Source organism: Rhinatrema bivittatum, chromosome 6 (assembly GCF_901001135.1).
Source record: "Rhinatrema bivittatum chromosome 6, aRhiBiv1.1, whole genome shotgun sequence".
NCBI classification, from domain to species: Eukaryota; Metazoa; Chordata; class Amphibia; order Gymnophiona; family Rhinatrematidae; genus Rhinatrema; species Rhinatrema bivittatum.
Window position 1 is genome coordinate 183,358,962 of NC_042620.1, and position 26,954 is coordinate 183,385,915.

General features: G+C 45.9%; 1 protein-coding gene across 5 annotated transcripts in view; it reads left to right on the forward strand.

Annotated features, from left to right (window-relative positions):
- The first annotated feature begins 2,385 nt into the window (after positions 1–2,385).
- The window catches only part of KIAA2012 (KIAA2012 ortholog), a 389,440-nt gene continuing 364,871 nt past the window's right edge, over positions 2,386–26,954 (forward strand). For all 5 annotated transcript variants that reach the window (XM_029606277.1, XM_029606281.1, XM_029606279.1 and 2 more), the window contains exon 1: positions 2,386–2,797. In XM_029606277.1, the coding sequence (XP_029462137.1) occupies positions 2,711–2,797 (87 nt within the window). In that variant the 5' untranslated portion in view covers positions 2,386–2,710. The remainder of the gene's footprint in view (positions 2,798–26,954) is intronic.

Genomic DNA, 26,954 nt, shown 5'->3' on the forward strand with positions numbered 1-26,954 from the left:
CGCGCAGCGCTTCGGCCGCGGCATCGCAGTGCCGAAAAAAAACCGCGAAAAACGAAAATGCTCAAAAATGATAAAAAAATGAGCCTCGGGGTCCCGCGAGCCGAAACGCCGCCGCCGCGGGGGGGCCCGATGGCCTGCACTGCCCGCCGACGTGAAGAATCCGAAGGCGCGGGGGGGGCCCTCCTGGCCACACTACCCGCCAAGAAGAACAACCTGCCTGCCTGCCTAGCCGAGCCGCCCACGAGGCGCTCAAGATGGCCGCTGACAGTGTGGCAAGCGCGCAGAGGCCGGTGCTGTCGGCCTCCGCGAGGTACCAGAGGGGTTTGGGGAGCTGAAAAGTCAAAGAAACAGCAACTTACCCCGTCAGTAGTGCATAGAAAACAAGGGAGACACAGACAGAGGGTAAGCCACGCCTCCCCAAAGTTGAACCCCTCAATAAATTAATTAACTCAATCAGAGCTTTCCTTTTTTTTTTTTTTTTTTTTTTTTTAACAAACTTGATTCAAACTTGATTCCAAAGAAAAAAGGCAATAGCCCAAGTCAAGGCAGCCAAGTACAAAGTGAAAAGCTTATGCTGAATTGGGAGCACTCCAAATTCCCTACTCGCATCTGCTGGAGTCAGAAGATACTGAACTCCTGCAGAGGGGGTAGTTCTACTTATGGTGACGCCCCCTCAAAGTTTTGGCTGACTCCATCTGCTGGATTGGGGACATAACCCACGGTCTGGACTGATCCAGGTACGTACAGGGAACACCACTTTAAAAAAAAAAAAACAAAACCCAGCCTGCCTTGAAAATCTCATCATTTATTTTCTGAGTTGGAATAAGTGAGATATTTTTTTTCTATGGACTGTGTAGATATTTTTGGTGTCTGAAAAGAATTCCCTTTTTTGAGGACTTACTGTTGCTGCTAATCTGTTTATTTTAGCTACTGGCTGCTTGTTGAAGTTGTTGTAGAAACCTGAGATCTACATAAATATCCAGTTTTTTGTTTCTTAAAATGTGCCAATATTGGAACCACCAAACCAAGTTGGACTGAGTCCTTTTCCCAGGTTTTGGCATCACCTAAGTTGAAAGATGGCTGGAAATGGTAGTGGGTCTGACGAGGCAGCCATATTGCACTATAAGGGGATGCTAGTTCAAGCTGCAAAAGTGAAATTGATTTCCCTGTACAGTAAGAAGGATCACTGAGAGATATCTTTGGAGCCCCATCCACTTCTACGCCATCTCCTCGACCAACTTTTTGAACCGACATAGCACTGCAAGGACAGGAACCATTTATTGTATGTACAGCTAGCTGGATGGTCTACATATGTATACGGCTTCCACAAATCAGACATTCTACTGTCCTACTGCTGCTCTCTGATTAGTTGCTATTTGTGTTCGCAGAAGAAGAAATTGTACAGGGTGCAGTACAAAACCAAAGATTTTGCTTCCCTGGCTTTGCATAGCTCCTGGATTTAGAATTCATTTGGTTTTAAATAAAGTTTGTAGAACTGAACTTCTATTGGGGACACATAGAGATAATATAAGCATACCTGGGAAGTTTTGATGTTCGATGACCCCAAGATCATATGGATTGACGGGGGTGGGGAGGAGGGAATTTGAATAACAGGAGGGGTTGCATATAAATGTTCTCTTCTCATGTATCTACTCATATACACACTCTCTTAACACACTCACGTGATCGCTCACACGCTCTTTTCATTCTCCTAATCAAGCTCATTCATTCTCACTTCTCTCCCCCTCACACCTCACACTCACATGCTCACACCTCATACACATGCTCATGCTCACACTCATTTTCTCTTCCTCCTCCCCAGCAGCAGCAGCTTTTCCCATTGGGCAAGCACAGGGACAGGATTCTTCTTTTTAATAGCTGCACCAGCCGATGCTACTGCAGCGCTTTAGGTCAGAGTCAGGATGATGCTTCCTTGTGCTTCTTCCGCTGCTGCAGCCCTAAATAAGTACAGTAACTGCTCCTCTTCCTCCTTGAGCGTGCAGGCCCAGCCGACATAGCTTCCTCTTCTGAGACCCGTGCGGGCCTTTTCCGCTGCTGTACCAGAGTTTTCCACTGTTTGCCCGGAGACCCAGCAATTTGTTTAGACTTTCAGAATCTCTGGGTCAAACCCAGACAGTTCCCAGGTAAGAATATTAGGTTATAAAAAATTCCAACTAACCTAAATAAAGTACTGAAGGAAGGAAGGGTGACTCCTTAATTTCTGTGGGGAAGGAGGAGTTAACTATGTTTAAGACATACAGTTCTTGAAATCTGAGCCTGTTTCTACCAGTGTCCTTCCCCTCTCTCTCTGAACTTTAAGAAACTTAATGTCCCTCTGCTACTATGGCAACAGGGAAACAACTGCTGCTGATCACAATGGTGTGGGCTGTGGTGTTTCACAAATCATAAGATCTAGCAACCAGAACATAAGAAACAAGGGCAAACTACAAATTCAAGAGATTCTTCTGGGAAGTAGAAATGTTAGAATCCAGTATTTTGGGACCTGACTTTTTTAAATGTGAACACTTCTCTCCTGTGCCTGATCTCCAGATTCTTAATAATCTGATTTAGAAAGTGAAATCTATTTGCCATACCATTCGCTTAGGGATAATGCTACCTGAATAGTATATGATGTGCCAGGCTTTATGGCGGAGGCATGCCTGGTCTAAGACATTACAAGCTCCCTGGAGGTCAACATGAGGCATGAGAAATGACTACTCTTTCCCTGCTGAGTCGTGGGAGCGGGCTGGTGGTCAAAGACATCCAAGAGAAGCTAGAGGTGCACTTTGAACCAGAGGTGAGTGTCACTTATAAAAGAGTAGCAAACTTAGTAGAACAGAACCAATATGTATATCATTCTTGCTGTATGTTTGACCGGGGAGAGAATAAGGCATAAGAGGGGAAAGGACCATGTCCATTTCGGGTCACTGGTTTGGTGGGTTGCCTTTTTGAACAGCTCTACCTCTATAGCGAGGAACCTTCATTTTCAGTTTTTATTTGTTCTGGGAATTTATCAATGTTTATTACAGCAAGAACAAAAACATGTACCTGGAAAAATGACAAGATACTTTGGTTCACTGATTTCTCCCAATTTTGGTGTAATAGAAGCTGATAAATTCCCAGAAAAAAAGTTAAAATAAAAGGTGAAAATGAAGGTTCCTTTGAGGAGCAAATACATTCTTCTTCTAATAAATAAAATGAGCCTCAATACCCCACTATGGGAAACAGATGCTCTAAAACTTACTGTGAAACTAAATCTGCATCTAAACAGTGCCTTTTGTGGGATCTTAAAGTGTAGTGTTACTGACCCTGTATGCATGTAAATTCTCTCTGAAAAACTACATGCACCAACTAGCAGGTGTAATTAATTGAGTGTGCTTAGTTTTGCCGTAATAATTTCCAAAGCAGGTTTATGTGCTTAAGTTCACTTTGAAAACTGGTGTAACTTATGTGTGATCTTACAAAATTACCCCCTATGTGCTTCTCGGGAGCGTTGTGTACAGCTAGTATGCGCTATGTTTCTATGATTAATAATAATGAAAACAACCAACTAGTTTTTGATACTGGATCCCAACTGTTATTTAGATGCTACTTAATAATGTTTTATACATACATTTTCAGTGGACAGGCATCACCAGCATAAAATAGCAAACGTTTTTAAATTTTATTTTGAATACATGTTTTCAATAAACTGAGAACAAATCTCGAGAGAAAAGCAGCAGAGTAAACAGAAATATAAGAACATTCTTTAAAAACACTATGTTGTCCATAATTAGTGGGTTTATTTGTGGATAATGGTAGTGGTATATTCAGCAGGAGAAACATCCCGCTGACTATATCAGCCTAAAGTTATCTCGATACATATAGCTGGATAACTTAAAACGTAACCAGATATGTCTGAATATAGCTGGCTAGGTTTTCAAGTTATGTGGGCCTTGTGTGACCGGATAATGCGCGACTTAACTGGATATCCTGAAAAGATATCTGGCTAAATTATAGTGCTGTCATCTACAAAAGTCAAAGACCAAATAAGCCATTCCCTTCCTCCCTCCCCCAAAAGAATAATAACAGTGCTTCATAATATTCTAAAACCATCCCCCCGCCCCCTAAATCTGTTTTAAAAGGTCTGTATTGGAAGCCGGGCCCGTCCCGATTAAAACTTTAAAAGGAGCTCAGCCTGCCACCCACCCACAAGAAAAAAGGCTACGCTCCTGCACCCCACCTCCACTGATAACTTTGTCTCCACCACCAGGAGCGAGGGACCCTCTGGCCTGCTCCTGTAACCTCCAACGCCGCTCCGACAGAGGCAGCGCAAGCGGAGTAGAGGGGTCTGCCTTCACCGCTGACAGCGACGAAGGTATCGGCAGGGATGAGGTGCAGGAGCTTACCCCTTTCCTCTTGTGGGATGGGGGGGGGGGGGGGGGGGAAGCAGGCTGAGCTCATTTTAAAGGTTTAATCGGGACGGGCCTGGCTTCCATACCAGGCAAATTATGACATTTTTTAATGGTGGTTGGGGGGTTTAGAATAATATGTAGCACTGTTATTATGCTTTGTAAGGGGGGGGGAGGGGATGGCCCAAGCTTATTTGGACTTTTACTTTTGTAGATGAAAGCACTACATAGGCCTGGATTCACTAATGCCGCAAAGCTTAGTGAATCCCGGTGCTAACGGGGGGGCGGGAGCGAGGCGGGGGGGGGGGGGGGGCGGTCCTGCGCTAGCCGGCAGCGATCTCACTGCCGCGGTGTGATCGCTGCTGGCGACACGCCGAATAACTATATCATAAAAGGTGTAGTTATTCGGCGCGAAATAGGCAGCGAAAAGGCTCCTTGCCTTTTCGCTGTCGGCGCAGTCTTCGCGGGGTCGGCCCTGGTGACGCCCTGACTCCTCCTCTTCCGGGGCCGACTCCGCCCCGATGTAGCTAGCGCAGGCCTGCGCTAAGCTTTCTAGCTATCGCACGCTTGCGCTGGTAGCTAGAAAGAATATAAGGCCCTTAGCCAGATATCTTTTCAATGTATCTGATTAGGTAGTGCATTATCCTGCCCTCAAGGCCACATAACTTTAAAGCTACTTCAGAACAGGTCTAAAGTTATCTGACTAGTTTAGCTGGATATACCCTATATTTGGCTAGGTTGATATCTCAGTCCCTCCCCGGATTGCCTTCAAAATGCCCCTTTTCTGTCTGACTATATTTTAGCTGGGTAACTAGTAATTCGGTTGGGATTTAGCTGAATAAGGGCTGAATATAACCAGGTAATTCATATAGAAGGATAACTGTAAGCTTAAGATTAATAAAAAATATATATATTACCATCTGTAGCAGAACCATCAGTTGGCTTGCTGGCTGCAACCGGGGAGCTAGAGTGCCTGGATCCACCTAGTGGATGGGAGGCTTAAATTCCTGGGCCCTTGGTAATGGTCATGGATGTCGTGTTACTGATTAAGACTCAGTCCACTGTTTCTAGTCACTGGGCAAGGGAGTCCTCCAGGGGAAAAATTTAAAAAAGCGTACACACTTTTAGATGGATAACTGAAAAGTTAGCCATCTAAATGATAATCAGCAACTTATCTGGTAAAACTCTAGCCATATAACTCTTTATCTGGCTAGAATTTAGCTGGATATGTTAGGGGCATTCCTGGTATAGGCAGCAGGCGTTCCAGAAATGAGCAGAGTTAGCTGGTTATGTTTACCGGCTAACTTCGATATTCCGGTGAACCTAACTGGCTAACTCTGGCTGCACTGTAAGCAGGTCTAAAGTTGGCTGGATCTATCTGTCCGGCTAACTTTGAAGATAGCCAGGTATATTTAGTAGTGCTGTCACACCGCTGAATATCCCGATTAAGTTAGCTGGCTAGGTGCATCCAGCCAACTTAACTAGCTGCTCAGGGCTGAATATCTGCCCCTCTATGTCTAATGGGAACAATCACACAGTCCAGTAATGGTGTTCAACATAAAAGTTTACTTGTGCTTGAAAATATGTATAGAAAAAATGAGAAACAGCATCAGAAAAATCAAAGTCAGAAAAACCATTGTCTTTTCATCAATACTCCCTCTAGATGTTCTTTTTACACTGCACCAGCATCCACTTCCATGATCCCTCTGTGTAATTCTAGCATGAACAAGGGTTGTAAGAAGATGATAAAACGCCTTGTTAAGAAATATAGCCCTCACAGATATGATTCCAAATAGGCTCTCTCAACAGTAGTCAAGGTATCCAACAATCTTCACACTCGTCTACCCATGCTGTAGACTAGTAGCTCAGGCAAAAATATAGAACCCAGACCTCCCAGAAACTGGGGGTTTTCCTTCCTTCAGGAACTGGTTGAACTCCAACAGTACAAAAAAAAAATCTCTTTCACAATCTTTCCCTCTCAAAAAGTCCTCATGGTCAGTCCACTTTGTACAGCAGTCAAGACCACCTGCTGATAGCTCCTCTTGAGGAGAGGCAATGACCCAGATCACATGTTCCAGGGGGTATTTATATTCCTGTTGTGTCTGTGGACCCTTGAGCTGAGGTGAGATTGGCTCTGTCTCCAAGGAGGAGCCTTGCAGGTTCTCGCCGTCATTGGGCAGACCCAGGTGAAGCAGAGACCGGACAGGACCTTCACCTATACCAGCCCACAGTCCCCTCAGACTGAGCTTTTGGAAGCTGGGGCTGACAGGACTTAGAGGGTCTCTGGTGACAATGGGAGATGTGGTCGTAGGCAGGTGGCGAGTAAACGCATCGAAGTCCGGGCAAGGGTCAGAGGCAGGCAGTGGTTAGGCATATCCAGAGTCCAGGCAGAGGTCAAACTAGTCTGAGGGAGAAGAAACAGAAGCAGATAGGACTGAGGCAGACAGACGAGGCAGGAGCAGGTCGGGCAGGTAAAGGCTGGGGCTGTTGGAGATGAGAGCTGGAACAGGCTGAAGAAGCAACACACACTACCCACAATAGCTGGACCTGTTGCTGTGAGGGAATGACAGAGAGAGCCCTTTATAGGGCTGAGCGAATGAGGTCATCAGGAGGTGCTGAGGGGCTTTTCCTACTGCAGCCCCTTTAAATAGGGTAATGTCAGGCACACATGCTTGAGGGGGAATGCGGCTGGCTCCTCCTTAGGCTGGATCACACACACATAAAAAAAAGTGTGTGCATGTGTGTGATCCAGCTTTGCCAGTCACTAACAGTGTTCCCTATATTTTGTTAGAGAGAGAGAGGGATTTCATTTTGCAGTTCTTTCCTTGCTTTATCCCCACCTTTTGTAGGATGTGTCTGGGGAATGTTGCGTTTGGTGGTCCAAGTGCTGCTGTTGCGAACCGCAGACCTTACCTCCCCGGCCAATTCGACCTTGCTGCCTCCTCTTTACGTGGCACTCCCTAACATGGTGGGACGCCACCAGCTTACCACGCAGCAGGATGGATGTCACTAGATTCAACCAGCTGTGCTCCACTATATATACTGGTTGAATCTAGTGGCATCCATATATATATTTTTTTTTTCTGGTGAGTCTGCAAAAGGAGAGCAGATTGCAAAAGAATAAAGTATTAATATATCCAGTAAATGGAAAACAAAGTTTGCAAAGAGAGAGGAGAAAGCACTCAAGGCACATAGATGGAACACCCATAGAAACATTGGCCTATTTTTACAAGAAAACTTGATTTTACATTCAGTGCCTATTTGTAATGTTTCCTGCTTAAGATTTAACAACGTCTTGTGCTTGGCCTGAATATGTCGAGAAACATCAAGGAGCACATGAATCTTCTGATCAATAAATACCAAGAGGCCAATATTCAGAAAGCCAGTGAGTGGAAAAGTCATGCAGCTCAAGTTAGCTGGATAACTTGCTCCAGATATTCAGTAGGATAAATGTCTTGCTGAATTGTATTTTATTTATTTAGATTTATATTCTGCTTTTCAGCATTTCATAGCAGATTACGTTTAGGTATTTTCCTGTTCCCAGAGGGCTTACAATCTAACTGACAGGTCGATACAGTTATGCTGCGTTAGAAAGAGTGCGGCAGTGCCAGGCGCACCCTCGTTCCCCGCACGCACAGTTCTCTTCACCTATCGCTCGATACTCTCTTCAAATTGCATGCAAATGCATGCCGCGTCTGCGAAGCGTTAGGCGAAGGTTAGGCCCACGCAACCCATTTTACTGTATAGAGCGCCTATACAGTATCCTGGGTGCGCGGTGTTTTGTTTTTTTTTTGCTTCGGGAGGAGGGGACAGGACTGGGGCTGCACCGGAGACCGGACGCAGCCAGGGCAGGTGAGCGGGGGCTGGGGGAAAGTTTGCCATCTACCCTTACCCCTGCCTCTAACGCTGGGGTAAGGGTAGGCGGTAAGTTAGCAGGGTAAACGAGCGGCAAAACAGCAGGGTAAAAAAGTGATAGTCGGGGCGCGCGTTACTGTATGGGAGGGAATAGCTAATTCGCCCGTTTACATTTAATATACATGCCGCGGGCGGAAGGGGTCACCTGGGGATTTTAAGAGGCGGTAAGGATGAGTTAAAGGGGATAGTGTATCACGGGAAGGGCTAACGCGGCCGGAAAGTGAGTAGAAGGCGAGTTAGGAGCAGGGTAACCACGGTTGCACTTTACTGTATCGATCTGTGAGAGATGTATCAAGTCCTAGTAGTGCTCTAACACGCGTTAAAGAGCGTATATCATACGTTAGAGCACTTTTGCAGCAATACCACACGAAATATGTGATATTTAGCATGTCACCATCCTGGTATCCTCCCCTATTACAATGACCTTCTTTGCATGAGATTTGCATAAATGAATAATGCAAATGCATGCAAAGAAGGCTATTAATAGGCAATTTTATGTTTATTTTATCACGGCCAACCAAGAAAGTGGTCAGCCACACCAAAATAACAATGTCTTCAAATATAGTAAATGTTAGGCGGGAGCCCTGGGACCCCAAATTGGGTCCTGAGGCTACCACCTCACATTTAAAGTCTGGCCAAAAAAAAAATGCCGCAGCTCAAAAAAGCTGTGGCATTTGAGCAGCCACAGTTTATTCTATTATAGAACCCGAGCCCTAACAACTTTAGTTTACATCAAGAAAATTATTCCTTACCTGCTAATTTTCGTTCCTGTAGTACCATGGATCAGTCCAGACAGTGGGTTATGTCCCCCATCCAGCAGATGGAGTCAGACAAGGCTTTGGAGGGTGCTGCCATATAAACCAGTGCACCCTCCATAAATCCTCAGTATAGAGAATATCAGAGCCAGAGAACAGAGAAGGATGGATCAAGTTCCCCAATCACACCCTCGTATGATAAGAGAAAAATTTCATATAAAGAAGGCAACTGTTGCCTCCACTTGAACTTGCAAAGAGAACTGTAGAACAGCCTTGAACATGCAGAGGCGAAAATGCAGAGGCAAAAACCTGAATAAGATAACCAGAATAGAGACGTCAGATCGAGCAGGAAAGACCCCAATCCCCAAAATTGTTAGGGAGGGCGTCTGGACTACCAGGGAATCAGCCTTCCGAAATAAGACCTCACTGCTTACTAGAGATGTGAATCGTGTGATCGATCGTCTTAACGATCGATTTCAGCTGGGGGGGGGGGGGGGGAAGGGAATCGGATCGTGGCGGTTTTGTTTTTTTAAATATCGTGTAAATCATAAATCGGGGGAGGGCGGGAAAACCGGCACACTAAAACATCCCTAAAACCCACCCTCCCGAACCCCCCAAAAATGTCTTAAATTACCTGGGGTCCAGTGGGGGGGTCCCGTTGTGATCTTCCACTCTCGGGCCACGAGTGCGTTGATAGAAAGTGGCGCCGGCGCTACCTTTGCCCTGTCATATGACAGGGCAAAGGTAGCGCCGGCGCCTTTTTGGCTCCTGTCCCCGACTTCACGAGCGTAGAAGATCGCTCTCGGACCCCCAGGGACTTTTGGCCAGTTGGGGGGGCCTCCTGACCCCCACAAGACTTGCCAAAAGTCCAGCGGGGGTCCAGGAACAACCTCCTGCACTCGAATCGTGTTGCCGTACGGCCGGCGCCATTTTGCGATATGGCGCCGGCCGTACACTGGGCACAGACTGACCTCGGGCATTCCTTCTGGGCAATGGGGATTTTCCCTTGCTTCTTCCCCTGCTGGGAATCCTTTTTGGCTTTGAGGCAGCTTGGCCCTCAGTGACAGTGTGGTGGGGTGGGGGGTGTAACCTGCAGGGGGGGGGCACTATGGGTGAGGAGCCGGAGGGGAGAGGGGAGGGTGGTGGATTGAGCAGTTCCCCTCCCAAGGCATTCAATGAAATATCTGGCACTGAGCTGGCAAACTCCTCACTTGAGGAGTAACTGCATGGGGAGTGCGGCTCAACTAATTCAGGGCCACTTTCGATGGAATCGGGGAGGGGAGGGGGTAAAACACTTGACTGCTCGATGGTGTGAGCTGGAGGCGAAGAGGCAGCACTCGTCTTGAGCAGGGCCGAGGTCCTGGGGTTTCCGGGGGGAGGTTGGACCGTACAGGAGGAGGAGGCCTGTGACCCGCTGTCATGTCTACGTCGCTGCATCATGCCGTGAACATCGCAGCTCGGAGGAGACTGACAAGGAAGCAAACATCTGACCCGCGCGAGGTAAAATTTATGGACAGGCCGCTGCTGGGAACAAGAAAAGGCAGGGAAAAGCCAGCTCACACTGTCTGCTCCGCTGCTGCCCGGTCCATCTGGCAGGGAACAGAGCAGCACCTCCCCCCGCCGTGTTGCAACAGCCAATGACAATGCAGCGATTCAAATCGCTGCCGTCCCCGGCCGTTGACTGCTCTCCTCCGCACCTCCTCCCCCGGTGACGTAACCCTTGCTTACCTCGCTTCGCACGCTTTACCCTCATTAATATCGGTGGTGCAGGACAAGCCTGCACCGCCGTGACATATAAGAGTTTATCAATTATTTATTTAAAACAGATATTAATGATGCTGTTCTATCACGACTGTCTGGTGGGATTACCCCATCACCGCTGTCACTGAGGGCGTTGATACCCCATCAGCATTGTCACTAATAGTAAAAACACTTCCATTATTAAGGGGCTGTTTCAAACCTTATACACTGATATGGGAGCATGTATCTTGGTGTTATACACTGGAATAAAACTGAATTGGGTCCTTATAGTTTTAAAAGACTTTCACTGTGAATAATGCTGTTCCTTCACTGATGTAATGTGGAGAGATGACACTGATAGGAATTAAAAATAAATATCAAGGCACTTCATCCCACCCTAAAATATACCCCTCTTCTCAAAAGAACAAATTAAGTTTTAAACTACAAGATATTTTCTCTCCCTAATTAGGTGATAACTTCCAGATGTCATAAAAACGTATTGCCAAGCCACATCAGGAGGATCATAGAGCTCAGCTGTGCTGGGAAGGGAACAAGGATTCTCTTCACATACACCCAAGTCCAGAATCTTGAAGAAAATAACTGCTGATTTACAAGTTATTTTCTCTTTTCCAGGGTGCATAGCAATCCCTGGGAGCATTCAGTTTGACAGACTTGCGGAGCTGGTGAGGTTGCATTTCCGTATTAAATTACTATTCAAGGTTCTTGAAAAGTGAGCCCTTTTGGTTGCTGCATGTTTGTCATTAATGTTCTCCCATATTCTGGCTACATCTCTTGTCATCTCTTTCTGACTGTAATCTCTAGTTGGAGCAGTTTCGTAGCAGGGAACCCAAGTAGGAGCTATCAGCCCTCCAATTTCCACATTTGTGTAGACTTCCCTTGGTCATGTTCCTCTGTCTAGGATCCCTGCTTCCAGTTCACTAGCCACAGAATTCCTTGCTGTTAGAATCGGTATTGCACCTTCTTAGAAAATTATATAGTGAGCACAAAGGTTTAGTGAAACAATTATTATTTATTGTTACGAACTTGCAAGCCGGGTGACCACAATACAGTGGGCCTGCCTTACATTGAGCAGCTCACAGATTATATACCCTTCTGCTAATCCCTGCGGTCAACATTTTAGCTCTATTCTATTTCTTGCCACGTGTGACAGGCTGCTTTGCTGTTTCTACACAAAATCTTAAGCAAGCAAGAGGGGTTCACAGAAGGATTTCTTCTTCAGCATTTTGTACTTTATTCTTTAATACTCAGCAAAACTAAGAGCGAATTTCTTAATTGACATTTTGACCTGTAACGGCTCCTGCAGAGAAAGGGAAGTACCACATCTGCTGTGCATAGGTTCAAAGAGGTTTGGGCTTTGGTTCTATGTTCCTTGTCACTATCTTCTGTTTTGCAGAGGCCTGTGATTATTTTACCTCACAGGCTTATATAGAGATGTCGATTACATGGTGGGTTTTATACAGGTGTTGTATTTCTGGAGGGGAGATTGGGGAAGGCACCCTAATTTATGCTTTTCCACTATTTTTCTGCTAGAATGAGGCCTATGTACTATTGGTCTGTTTCTAGCAGATACTGCAGTTTGTGGTTTTACAATCAGGCAGTTGCTTAAAAGGAGAACTGACAAGAGAGCTGTGCAGTCTATGGTCAAAAGTGTAATTTCTCCCTCTGATTCTGGAGAGAGCAACATTTTAAACAATTCTTTAATTCTTTCTTTCTTCTGTGCTGTAGCAAAACAACAAGGGTGCTTTCCAACTATCAGTGTTTCCTTTTAGCAGCTTATGCGTAAAAGCTTGTTAGGGGGATGGGGGTCTGTGTTCCTCCTTTGTTCTGCCAGGAAGAGAGATGCGCCCCTTCCTCTTTCTGTCTGCTCTTAGCAGATGCATTCAGTGGTTTACTAAAGAGAAGGGGAGGGAATAGCTCAATCTGTCAGTGTTTTATACTGTTTAGCAGCATATATAAAATCATTAAGATTATATTTTATTCTCCTGCCATATTATTGAAATAGCAACACCTGGAGTCATTTCTCACACTCACTAACAGGTTTTTGCCTGCTTCTGTGCCCTTCCAGCTAGAGCTCCACCTGAGATCCTCTGCATTTCTTTCTTCTCGGAGGTGTGGTCCTCTGCTGCAGGAGATGAGGGATGTTGCTCAGGCCCTGCCTCTCCATGAGCTACTCTGAGACTCCCTATTTTTTCTTCTTAATTTTCTTTCTTCCAGGCAACTTTCTTAATTAGCTCCCTTTTATGTCCCAGTTTCTCCTGGTGGATAAGGCCGGTACCATGAAGGATATCATTAGCCCCAGTGCCATAACACATGCTCATATGAGAAGACGCCTCTAAGCTGTCCTTTGATTCTTAAAACAGCCTGCTAGCATGATGATTTGTGTAACAGTTTAAGTAAAGAAGTTAAGAATTCCGTAAAATCTATGAATTCTTCGAACTGCTTCCTAAATCCCTGCAATGCAGCAGAATTGCGAGTGTGGATCCTTAGGCCAAGGAGGAGTTGGCACTACCTGCATGGAGGAGCCCTACAGCTCCCCACCTTTGGCAGGGATCGCTGGCAGAAGCAGAGGCCCAACTGGAGCTTCACCAATACCAGCCCACATTCCCCTTAAGTTGAGTCCTTGGGTGTCAGCACCAGCTGGTCTTAAGTGCAGGCCTCTGTGGAGGTAAAGATCCATCGGGATGAAGTTGTATGGGGCTATCACAGAGAAGGTAACCACGTCAGGGCAAGTAGCAATCAGGACAGGCAGCAGACAACAAGGTCAGGTCCAGGCTAAGGTTAATGTTGGGTATGAGGCATAGTGTGGACTCTTAGTCGCTGTGGAGATGATTCCTCCCATGGGGAGGGACCCCGTGGGGAACCACAGCGATAGGCTAGACTCAGAGAGCAGACACTGGAGATGGAAAGCTTTATTGTACTGCTGTAGATAGATGGTAATAATGCAGGAAGAGATGGCACTGAAGTCCAGCAAGGTGCCAATACGTTCAGACAGCCTCAGATGGATAAGTCTCACCCAGATGTTCAAGGTTGGTAGTGTTCCACAGAGCAGGATAACCCGCACCTGGTGGGTGGAAATGGAGAGCTGGATCATAGAGGTACTTACCGAAGAGTAGTGTAGGAATCCTCCTGGTAGTTGGTGAAGATGGGACCAGCGGTCCGTGATGCAGGATACTTCTGAGCTGGATAGGCCCTCGAGGAGAGAGTACCCAGAAGCACAGATGATCCTGTAAGAGAAGAAAGACCCCCGAGGAGCGGGTGCCCAGAGCTTCTTCAGGAGCGAATACCCCGGAGGGTAGCGAGGAGACTAAGCATGCAGCTTAGAAGCAGTCAGAGTAGCTAAACCGAAGTCCTTGCTAACTCATTTGTACTGAGCAGAGCAGAGGCTAAAATACCCAGAAATATTGACGTCATGCGGTGGGGACGCCCCCGAGGTTCCCGCCATGACGTGTAGATAAGTGTAGGCAGCATGCACGCGCGCCCTAGGAGGCCACAGGAAGGAGCATGGCAGACGGGGACGCCCATGCTGAGTTGGAGATGCCGAGGTTTTCGGCACTCGGCACTGGAGGCAGCCATCTTGCCCATGGAGGTGAAGAAAGGCAAAAAAAAGGTGAGGCAGAGCAGTCGCAGCCGTCTGCGACTGGACACAACAGTTAGATGCAGGCAGTGTTCTCACAGGGTCGTTATTCAGGCAGTGGTCCAGGCAGGCAGTGTTCAGTCAGAAGTGGAAGCAGGCAGTGGTCAGGGGCAGGCAGAGGTCAAGCAACATCAAGGTCCAATCTGGGGTCAAACCAAGCCAGAAGTCTAGTCCGAGGTCAAGCCAGAAGTCCAATCTAAAGAGATGAGGAAGAAGGAGAACGAGGGACCACCAGGAAAAGACGAGCGCTGAAGAAGGAAAGACTGACCACAAAAACACAAATTCAGGAAACAACCAGAATGCCAACATAGGAACTTAGGAACATGAACCAGGAACAAGGCACAACAGGATCGCAGGAATACTGAGGCAATGCACACTTCCAGGGAAGCTGACCTATTGCTGAGGCACTGGAGGGATCTCTAGCTCAGCCCTAGCCATTTATAGGGCTGATTTGATAATGTCATCAAGGAGCACTTCTGGCAACTTCCCACTATTGACCATTTCAGGTTGGGCAGTCGGTGCTTGTGCACCCTAGGGGAGGCAGGTCTCGTGAATCCGGCGGCGTCCTGCCATGAAGGAGAAGAATCACAACGCGGCTTCCTGCCACTTTCAGAGGAGGGCCCAATGCTGGGAAGCCAGCGGGAGACTGGAGGCAAGCACAACAGACAGCCGCATTGTTACGCCCATCTGTCGCAGACGGCTGTGACCACTAATGCTCACCTCATTTTTTGCAGCATTATCATTCTTTGGGAGAATGGCGGCCTCCGCTAGCTACCGCCAGCCACCGCTAACCAGCCTGGCATTCCCGGGACGGCGTGGGCGCTGCCGACCGCCATCTTGCTCCAGGAATTACTTAGGCGTGAGCGCATGGGCCACCTTTGTACATGTCATGGCGGGAACCTCGGAGGCATTTCCTCCGGATGACGTTACCCATCCAGTGTAATTAACCTGGCTGGCCCTTCGCTTAGACGAGTTAGCAAGGATTTCCCTCTTGCTGAATTCCGCTCCTTGGACTTCCGGTTCCAGATTCAACGTTTGGCGTGAGACACTCTGGGTACCTTGGGGCCCTCCTTCGACTCTGGTCATCCGCTCCTCGGACGACCTTCTGTCTTGGACTGCTTTCTGTCCCGCTCCCCGGGACCTCTCCTGGAACTACCTGCTGTGAGTACCTATTCTACGGACTTCAACTTCCTAACCTCGTTGTGGGATCCTTTATGGCAGCGGTTCTCAACCGGTGTGTCGCGACACACCAGTGTGTCGCCAAGCACCAGCAGGTGTGTCGTGGCTCCCGGTGCTCCACTGCCCCACTTGTGCTTCCTTTCTCCCTAGGGGTGGGGCCGAAGAATGGTGAGATGCTGTGCGCTGCTGCCGGAGGCCAGGCCGGCGGGGCCGAAGAATGGAAAGATGCTGCTGCCAGCGGCTGAAGAGTGGAGAGACCTGTGCACTACCACCGGAGGCCAGGCCGGCAGGGCTGAAGAGCGGAGAGACCCTGTGCACCGCGGGAGGCGGCTGGAGAGACATTGCACGCCGCCGGAGGTCAGGCCAGAGGCAGCTGAGAAGTGGAGGCCAGGCTTATTGGGCGAAACAATGAGAAGAGGCTCCATGTGAGCTTGTGTATGTGTGGTAGAATGGGTGCCTGGGTGCATGAGTGAGAGCTTGTGTGTGTGTGTGGTAGAATGGGTGCATGAGTGAGAGCTTGTGTGTGTGTGTGTGTGTGTGTGTGTGGTAGAATGGGTGCCTGGGTGTGTGAGTGGCAGCTTTGTGTATGTGTGTGTGTGTTAGAATGCATGCCTGGGTGCGTGAGTGGCAGCTTGTGTGTGTGTGTGTGGTAGAAAGGGTGCCTGGGTGCATGAGTGAGAGCTTGTGTGTGTGTGTGTGGTAGAATGGGTGCCTGGGTGCATGAGTGAGAGCTTGTGTGTGTGTGTGGTACAATGGGTGCCTGGGTGCATGAGTGAGAGCTTGTGTGTGTGTGGTAGAATGGGTGCCTGGGTGCATGAGTGAGAGCTTGTGTGTGTGTGGTACAATGGGTGCATGAGTGGCAGTGTGTGTGAGGTTGTAAGTGACAGAGTATGTGTGAGCTTGTATGTAAGTGACAGAGCAATTGTGTGATTGAGAGAGACTGGTCAGGGAGGTGATTGGTGTGTGTGTGTGTGAGACAGAAACTGGTCAGGGAGGTGACCTGGTGTGTGTGTGTGTGTGTGACAAACTGGTCAGGGAGGTGACTGGTGTGTGTGTGAGACAGAAACTGGTCAGGGAGGTGACTGGTGTGTGAGTGTGTGGCAGAGAAACTGGTCAGGGAGGTGACTGATGTGTGTGAGAGACAAAGACTGGTCAGCGAGGTGGCTGGTGTCTGTGTGAGAGAGACAGACTGGTCAGGGAGGTGACTGGTGTGTGTGTTTGTGAGAGAGAGACAGAGACTGGTCAGGGAGGTGACTGGTGAGTGTGTGTGTGGGAGAGACAGAGACTGGTCAGGGAGGTGACTGGTGTCTGTGTAAGAGATAGAGCCTGGTCAGGGAGGTGACTGGTGAGTGTGTGTGTGTGTGTGAGAGAGACAGAGATTGGTCAGGGAGGTGACTGGTGTGTGTGTGTGTGTGTGAGAGAGAGAGAGAGAGAGAGACAGAGACTGGTCAGGGAGGTGACTGGTGTGTGTGTGAGGAAGAGATACTAGTTAGGGAAGTTACTGGTCTGTGTGAGACAGAGACTGGTTGTGACTGGTTGTGGGTCCTAAGGAAGAGGACTGTGAGGACAGAGCTTCAGCAGCCACTGCTGCTTCTGGTGAGTGCTATTGGCCTGCAAGGGAAAGGAGTAGGAGAGTTGCTGGAGAGGGTAAGAAAAGGCAGCTTTTAAAGTTTATTTTTCTTAATTGACTACCATTTTAATTATTGGGTATTATGTGATGTGTCTGCTGTTTTGAAATATTTTATTGATATTTGGACAATTTTTAATAATTTTTATGAGTTTTTAATTGTTGGATGTTATTCTGTTCATCAGCTGTTTTGTAACATTTATTAGTATAGTTTTACAATTATTTCTAAGTGGGTATCTATCTATAGCAGCTTGGCTTGCTCTGTTTTCCTAATAGGAGATGTATTAGTGTTTAGGGCCTGGTTAAATATTTGTAGTGGTAAATTGCTGTCTTTTCATAAGGAGGGGTATTGTGCTTGCCAGTAAAGAGAGTTTGTTTTGCTTTTACTGAGATGTTATCAGATCCAGAATATCTTTTTTTTGTATGATGAGCTGTACGGATAATGCCCTAGTTCTGCTCTGCACCCATTTTTGGGGATTGAGGGGGTTCCTGAGGATGCAGAATGTATATTTACATTTTTCCCCGTGACATGTTCAGTGTGTCATGCATGAGAGAACCATCTGTCAAGTGTGTCCCGGCCGAAAAAAGATTGAGAACTACTGCTTTACGGTGTACCCCATGCCTCGGGCCACTACCACTTCATCCCAGAAGGAACCACTCCGGTATACCCTGCCTGCAGGTCATTACCGCACCACCACTACAGGAATCTCATTGGAGTTTCTGCACCTCGGACAACCATCTCACTACCATCACTGAGACACATCTCCGGCGTACCCCGTTCTGCGGGCCACTACCAGATCTGCACGTCTGAGGTATTACTCCACTACTGCAAGACTTCCTGGCGACCCCGCTCCGTGGATCACTACCGGATCTTCACATCTGTGGTATCGCCTGTGGGTATACCCCTCTGCCAAAGACTGCACTTTACCGCATTCCCTGCTCCTCAGGTTGTGCCTTTCTCTTCCTTCATTAAAGACTCTATTTACAGCTGTGTTTGACGTTGCTGAGGTCACGCCTACCGACAGTGAAGCTCACAGGGCTCCTCCCTGTGGGCAGAGACACCTCTCACCTCGGCCCAGGGGTTCACACTTTACAAAACATAACAGATTGCTAACTCCATGGACCTGGCTCAGGCCTCAGCCATCCAGGCCATCCCTGGCCTGACCCAACGATCTCAGAGCAACAAAAGGTATTAGAGACTTTGGCCAATGCTATCAGTTAAGCTCTCGGCTGGACTCCGTCTCGATGCCTGTCAAGCCCACCTCCACTTCACAGATGCTGCCTATCTGGCTTTCTGTGCTCTTGCCAGCACCTACTCGTTTTACAGGTGATCCCCTGTTATGTAGGGGCTTTCTGAATCAATGCTGTATGCACTTTTCACTGCAACCTACCTATTTTCCAGACGTAGTGTCTAAAACTTCGTACATCTTGTCCCTTTTGGATGGGAAAGCCCTGGCCTGGGCATCACCTCTTTGGGAGAGAATGGATCTAATCCTCAATGATTTGACAGGTTTCCTTGCCCTATTTCGGTCTGTATTTGACGACCCCGCTCGCAAGACTGTCGCTGGATCTGCACTCCTGCATCTACACCAAGGTACCAGACCTTTAACTGAGTACGTGATTGAGTTTAAAACCCTGTCCTCGGAACTACATTGGGATCTGGGATGCCTCCGTGCTATATTCCTGGAAGGTCTCAGTGCACGCATAAAAGACGATTTAGCTGCACGTGAGCTCCCCGAGGCTCTGGACTCTCTCATCGACCTCGCTGGTCGCATTGATCATCACCTGCGTGAGCGATCCCAGGAGACTAAGGGATTCAAGAAGTTGTCCTCAGGGGTTCCACGCCCTTGTCTAACACCGGTCACCCAGACTACTCCCACATCCAGTATCGAGGAGCAAGAACCCATGCAATTGGGCCGCAGTCACCTATCTGCTAAAAAGAAATGTCACCGGCAAAGATTAGGCCTCCGCATGTACTGCGGTCAGCCAGGACACTCTGTGTCCTCTTGTCCTATCTGTCCGGGAAGCTGTCAGACCTAGGATCCGCCAGAGGACTCCTCCTAGGTCTTACCTCTCCATCTCCTCCATTGACACTTCCAGTTTCCATTAACTCTGACACCCTCGAGTTCCATACTTTAGCCCTGATCTGTAGTAGTTAGTGAACCCTAAGAATGAATCTTCGCAGAGCCTTGAGGCCAGTGGGTTGTGGCCAGGCAATGGCTCGCCATGAATTGATAATAGCAGAGGTGTAGGTGTCCAAATGGTGGGGATTCGTAGGTGCTCCACAAGTTGTTTGAGTATAAAGTTTTCCCCAGCACCGGAGTCCACCAGGTCTCACCATGGAGCAATACAGAGGCATTATGACATTTTCCGTTTTATTCACCATTCCCTTTCTAATAATTCCCAACATTCTGTTTGCTTTTTTGACTGCCACAGCACACTGAACTAACGATTTCAATGTGTTATCCACTATGACACCTAGATCTTTCTTGGGTGGTAGCTCCTAATATGGAACCTAACATTGTGTAACTATAGCATGGGTTATTTTTCCCTATATGCACCACCTTAATCCAAGATAAAGAAGGATTCCAAAAACAAAACGGTAGTCGGTCTAAGGTAGCTATGGGTGTGAGAAAAACAAAAGAAGACTGATGCCTTGGAAAGAAATTTATTAATATAGTAATAACCGCCCGACTCTGGCCAAGTTTCGCCCTTAGGGCTACATCAGGGGCTCTTGGAAATGGATAATTATGTACTTGGGCACACCGTATAGTGTTCGAATTGTACGCTGCTTAAATTTTATGGAGTAAATATGGAAACGATTGGACCATATCTTCTAAAATAATAAAATAAGCAGTCTATTCCACTCCATATGCGTGGAATAGACTGCTACAGTCTCTTTCTCCTCAGTTGGTGTCGGGTTTGGTGCTGCAGTCGTGCTGAGCAAAATGGCACTTTTTATAGAAAATAGCTTCCGCTTTCACCAAAAACATGAACGCAGTTAAGTAATAGGACACTTAATTGAGTTCAGTGCATTCATGTTTTTGGTGAAAGCGGAAGCTATTTTCTATAAAAAGGGTACCATTGCCTACTCCCTTCCACTGAGAAAATCGGCCATTTAATCCTACTCTATGTTCCTGTCTTTTAGCCAATTTGTAATCCACGAAAGGACATTGCCACCTATCCCATGACTTTCTACTTTTCCTAGCAGCCTCTCATGAGGAACTTTGTCAAATGCCTTCTAAAAATCCAAATACACTACATCTACCGGTTCACCTTTATCTACATGTTTATTAACTCTTTCAAATATGTGAAGATTTGTGAGGCAAGACTTACCTTGGGTAAAGCCATGCTGACTTTGTTCCATTAAACCATGTCTTTCTATATGTTCTGTGATTTTGATATTTAGAACACTTTCCACTATTTTTCCTGGCACTGAAGTCAGGCTAACTGGTCTGTAGTTTCCCAGATCGCCCCTGGAGTCCTTTTTAAATATTGGGGTTACATTAGCCACCCTCCAGTCTTCAGGCACAATGGATGATTTTAATGGTAGGTTACAAATTTTTACTAATAGGTCTGAAATTTCATTTTTGAGTTCCTTCAGAACCCTGGGGTGTATACCATCCGGTCCAGGTGATTTACTACTCTTCAGTTTGTCAATCAGGCCTACCACATCTTCTAGGTTCACCGTGATTTGGTTCAGTCCATCTGAATCATTACACTTGAAAACCTTCTCCAGTACGGGTATCTCCCCAACATCCTCTTCAGTAAACACTGAAGCAAAGAAATCATTCAAGTATGACAGGAACTTGCTGGCTGGGTGGCTAGTAGTGATCATCGTGCTGGGAGGTGGTGGATGGTCATTTGGAGTTCCTTAAATTTTGGTGTTGTGGGCTTGGGCACCTATTGTACAATAAAGCTGCGGCCTGTTTGATTCCAATTTTGTGTCTGTATGTTTTCCTGAGGGGTGTTTGTAAAAGAGCGGTTGTGGAAGAAGTGTATGTCCTGGCTACCCATAAGGCGGCTTATAAGGATTTTTAAAAATCATTTGACTGGTTTATACCTTCTGATAAGAACTGCAGCTGGAAAATTTCTTCAGAAGCTTTGCATGGCTTCAACTTCCCAGAGACTTAGGGAGCAAAATTAAGTTCCCCCTGGAAGTTATAGATTCTAATTCAAGGACTGACGACTTCCTTTTCCCTCTGCAAGCTGCAGTCACTGGACAAGTACTCCTGGGGGAATTCTGCGCTACTGCGGAACACAGAATTTGCGCAGAATTCCCCCCCTGCGCAGAATTGCCGAATTCTGTGCAGAAACTATCAGACGCTCCATTCGCAGCGAAGATTAAGGCACGCCGGGCCTTCATCTTCGCTGCGAATGGAGCGCATCCCGCGGCATGCCGGTGAGACAGAATGTGTGTTGGGGAGGGGAGGGTGAGAGAGAGCAGGAGGGTGTGAGAGAGAGCATGGGGATGATGGTGAGAGAGAACGTATGGGTGAAAGAGGGGAGGGTGACAGAGAGCATGGTTGGTAAGAGGGGGGTGGGGAGGGTGTGAGAGAGAGCATGGGAGGTAAGAGAGGGTGGGTGGGGGGATGCTTGAGTGTGGGTTTCAGAAAGAGGGAGCCTATATGAGGGGAGGGGAATGCCGCTGAGAGAGAGAGAGAGAGTGTGTGTGTGTGTGTGTGTGTGTGTGTGTGAGAGAGAGAGAGAGGGGGCGTGGGGGAGGGTGAGAGACAGCTTGAGTCCCTAATTGCAACCCCATTTCTTCCTTCAAACGGGCTGAGATTACTGCCTTTTTTTTTTTTATCTCCCTGCTGAAGCCTTAGGGAATAGAAGCCTTAGGGACAGAGACTGCTTTAAAAAAAAGTGAGAAAAAGCTACAGATTATCAGACTTGCCAAGTCTCATGCATTCTACACGAGACTCATGCTGTGAGTTCCTCCTCTCACACATTCAAATTGGTGATGCAGTGATGACACACCCACAGAAGAGAAAAACCACAGCAGCACGATAATGATGCGCCCATGGGGCTCCCACTCCCCATGGACAAAAGAAACAAACCACAGCGGTACCACAGAACATGCCCGGCAGGCCAGAAGTGAAGGTGAGGCAGGCAAGGGAAGGGAAGTGGAAGGGGATTGAGAACTTCTCATTCTTACATTTATTTAGGAAAAGGTTAAAAACTGAATTGTACAGATAGGATTTTAAGACATGATTTTAGTAAATGTCTGCTTTTTATTATATTAAAAAAATGTTTTATTTATGTGTGTTTTATTGATTATGTATGTTATATTGTAATCCACACTGATCAACCTCTTGGATGTTGTGGAATAAATAGATAAATGTGAGAGTGTGAACGTGTATGAGAGAGAGAATGAACATACATGTAGGTTACTGTGTGTATATGAGAGATGGCAAAGTGTGTGCCCCCTCCTCCTTCCCCCAACTAATCCATGACAATCTCAGGATGACTGGAAATCAATACTTCCCTGGTATAAAGAGGGGAAACTTATTTTATCCTTAAAATTTTAAATTATTGGATGTTGTTTGATGTGTCTGCTCAATTGAAATATTTTATTTATTTTTGAGAACTTCTAAAAAAAAGTCTTTGAGTTTAATTATTGAATGTTCTATTTGTCAGCTGTTTTGAAATATTCTTTTTTTAGTATGCTTTTAATATTATGATTTATATTTCTTAATTTTGTTGTTTGATGTTTTATGAGGCATAATGTTTCTGTTTTTCCATTGTTGCACTACATGTAAAGTATGGATGTCCAGTGATTTGGTGGAAAAGAAATATTTGAATGAATAAATAAATTATGGCTTGTTGCAGTTTCCAGTTCAATTTTGTCTGCATGTTTCTATTTATACTTTATGGACTCTATCTTGTATTTGATGAGGTTCCATCTGAGTTCTACATGTATAACCAAAGAAAGGTATTCTTCTAGCATGTAGTTTCTGTGTAGGGATCTATAGCAGCTTGACTTGTTCTGTTTTCTTAATAAGAGATGTATTGGTGTTTTAAGGCCTGGTATAATATTAGCAGTACTGCCTTTTTCATAGGTAAGGATGTTACTGTTTGAGTGCTGGCAGTTAGTGCTGTTTCTGTATTGGAGCTTTATTATATTGTAATTCAAATTGTTTATTCATGACTTTCTGAGGTCCAGCCCATGTTACAATAGCCTTAATGCCATATGGGTTCAAGTGCCTTAATTGTTTTTTAACAGGGTTTTCTGGTTGGCACCACAGCAGTGTGTGTGTGTGTGTGTATATATATGTATATATATTTATATATATATATATATATGTGTGTAAAATATACATATTGTTTTAAATTATATTTTTACTTTAGAAATGGTACTGGGTGGAAGTATGGGGGGTTTTGCCTTGTAGTCTGGATCACACAAACACACTAAGAAAATGACGCCTGACTATGGCTTATGTTAAAATATGAAAAGCTATATTTTCTATTTAATATACACACAAACAGATGCTTATAAGAACATCTGGGACATAGAACAGGTTATATATCAGCATAATAAGCAAGGGTAAATATCTTTCCCCAACTAATAGGGAAGATTCTATACAATAATCTAGCTAAAGCTACCACTTTCCTGGATGAGTGCCCTCTTATCTCTCAAGCGTTATCTCGGGGAAGGGCTGAAAATGGTACCGAAGAATCTTTATTGTTGCAAAGATGGGTCTTGCTGAAATGAACTGTTAGCAATTGGCAGAGAATCTGCCCGGTCTACTAGATGCTAGGGTATTAAATCTTTGGGTTGCATACATGCTAAACTGTTTTCTTTGTGTCCTAACTCTCCTGAAATATTACCAAACTGATAAAGAAAACTACTCTGTGTGTCAAGACAGCTTTGAAATGGCAGATGTCTTGTGGTTTATTCACTACCTCTAATAGCCATTTTGTACAGACTTTCTCTCTGTGAAACCACTCACTCTGCACTTTCTCTAAATCCACCACATTACACTGGACACCCAAGATAATAACCAAATAAGTATCATTAATGTCATGTAAAATAAAAGTAGTCATATAGCTATTATCTCATATAATAAGCAAACACTACTGTGAAAATAGATAAGAATGTGTATGCTCCATAAGCTACAAGTGCACTTGTATCTATAAGGTCTGTGAATCTGTAAATCTTATATGCGAGTTATACTGTGTCTATGATCCATTACTTTATAAAGACGTTTTACTGTAAACTAAATCTGGGCAGTTGCCAGGTGTTTTCCAATCTTCAGCACTAGTAAACTTTCTTGTGCTGTGCTAGACTGAGCGCAGTCTGTTAACTCCCTAACTACCAGCTGGCTGTAAGTGATTCTTTAATTAAGTTTTTGCTCTATCTTGTATTCTGTATCTCTCTGTGTCTATGACCTTGAAGTGTTCAGACTTCAAGTTAGAAGGAAGGGAGGGGAAAAGGGGGACTGTGAGCTGTGGAGGGAGAGCTGCAATATAATATGTTTCTCAATGAACTGAAACACAAATCTGCATTCATAACTGTTTTTTCTCTCTCATAAGGAACTAAATTAACTCTCTGTGCCACACCGAGTTGCTTCTGCAAAAACTCTCCCTTACTACCTGACATAAAAGACTACTTTGAATGTCCTTTTTCATGTAAAATCTGTTGTAATTTTTAATTACCCACAACAAGCCAGCCTCGACATGCAGAGCAACAATGGAAAAACAGAAACATTACCAATCTTCATAAAAACATAAAATAATAAAATCAAGAAATATAAAACAATCATAATAGTAAAATCATATTCATAAAAAGAATACATATTTCAAACAGTTAATGAACAGAATATACACAATTTCCCTAACACCAATAAAATACTTCAAAATATCTGATGGATAAAAAATCCAATAATTAAAAAATGTTCTATTCCTCCCCCCAAAATTAATTTTTTTGAAAGAGCAGAATTATCAAATTACACCAAATAATTAAAACTAATAGGGATTTTAAAAATCTCCTGCTCTCGATACCTGTAATCGTGGATTGGGGGAGGTAGGGATGCCCAAATTTTATCATCTCTCTCACACACACGCACAATAACACATTCAGTCTCTCACACACTCCCTCTCCTTAACATTCACAGGCTCCCTCTCCCTCACAGATATATTAGGATTGACTTTAAAAAGACATTTCGATTTTATAACATGCACACATCACCATGCACATGTAATAAAATATATCCGTGCGCATGTGTAGGCAGGTACTACCATTTGTGTGTGACGCAATCAGCCTTTTTCCCAGTTTCCTAACCCTAACCCTACCCTTCCTCCCTTTTCCCTTCTCCTCCCCAACCCCTAAACTATCCCTAACTAACCCCCTTTTTTAAAATTATTTCAATACTTACTGCTCCTCTGGAGCAGAAGTATCTTTTGTTCGACAGCTGGCTGCCGGTCCATGCTTCCCTGGGACAGCGTCTAATAGTGCTGTCCCAGCCTGCCCCCCGCTCTGCCCAGAACATGCCCCCTGGCCCATCCCATTTATTTGGTCCAGCACTTCTGCGCGTAATGTAGGTTACACACGTGGTCAGGCCCTTTCCAAAATGCGCGCAGCGCGCACAGGGCTGACCACACATATAACCTCCGATTTTTATACGCTCAAGACTCTTAAAATTTGGGCAATTATTTGTGTGTGAGAGCCTATATGTGACACATGGGCTCTTACAAACATACACACAGGCTGTCACATAGACACACACATACACATATATAGGCTCTCACATAGACAAATACACATGCAAAAACAAACAGGCACTCAGATACACACATGCTCTCAGTCACTCACACACATACACACATGGCCTCCTGTTGACTTCAGGCCGTAGTGGGATGAGCTCCATCATAGCTCTGCGGGCCTCCTGATGTCTTCAGGCTGTGGTGGGATGAGCTCCACCACGGCCCATTCACCATCCTGATTAGGGAGGGAGAGCAGAAGCTGTGCGTACACGCAGGCACGTGCCCACGTGCAAATAGAAGACGGGCCTCTACGGTCGATGGCTGCTTGTGCACCAGCAGCTTGCAGCCTCTCTCATTCTTTGGCTGCTGGCGGCCCCGCAGCCTCTCCTGCTGCCGCAGGTTCGCTGCCTCCCCTGGGTGTGCTGCCCCGTGCAAATGCACAATATGCATATCAGTCGCGCTGGGCCTGGGCGGGGGTAGGTAGCAGCACAGTAACTGTTCACACAGGACAGCAAAAAAGCAAGTACCGGCCCTGACACCTCCTAAAAATTCTCACTCTTTTGGGCTACAATCTCACTTATTGGGGCAGTAAATCTTACTAATTTGGACGGACCACATTCGGCATCTCTGGACTATAGCTTGGGAAGATGGTGAGAGAGTTACACGCTAGGCCTGGGAGGGGATGAGAGTCAGCTACTAGCTAACTGAGGTGATGAGTGGCAGGTAGATGCCAAAGGTAAAAACAAATATATATTTTGACTATGGAGAGTTTTAGGCTACTTTATGTGTATTTTTAAATAGTGTTTTAGGTGTATTAACTGACAGTGAAATATTTTGCAGTGTTTTACTTATATTTGTACTATGTCCTGAATTATTTAGCAAATGCTTTTTTTTTTTTTTTTTTAAATGATTATTGCCATTTTTGGCCTAGAAGAGGATATTGTATAGTATATGTTTCTCCCCAGGCTGGTATCCCATTTCAGGAC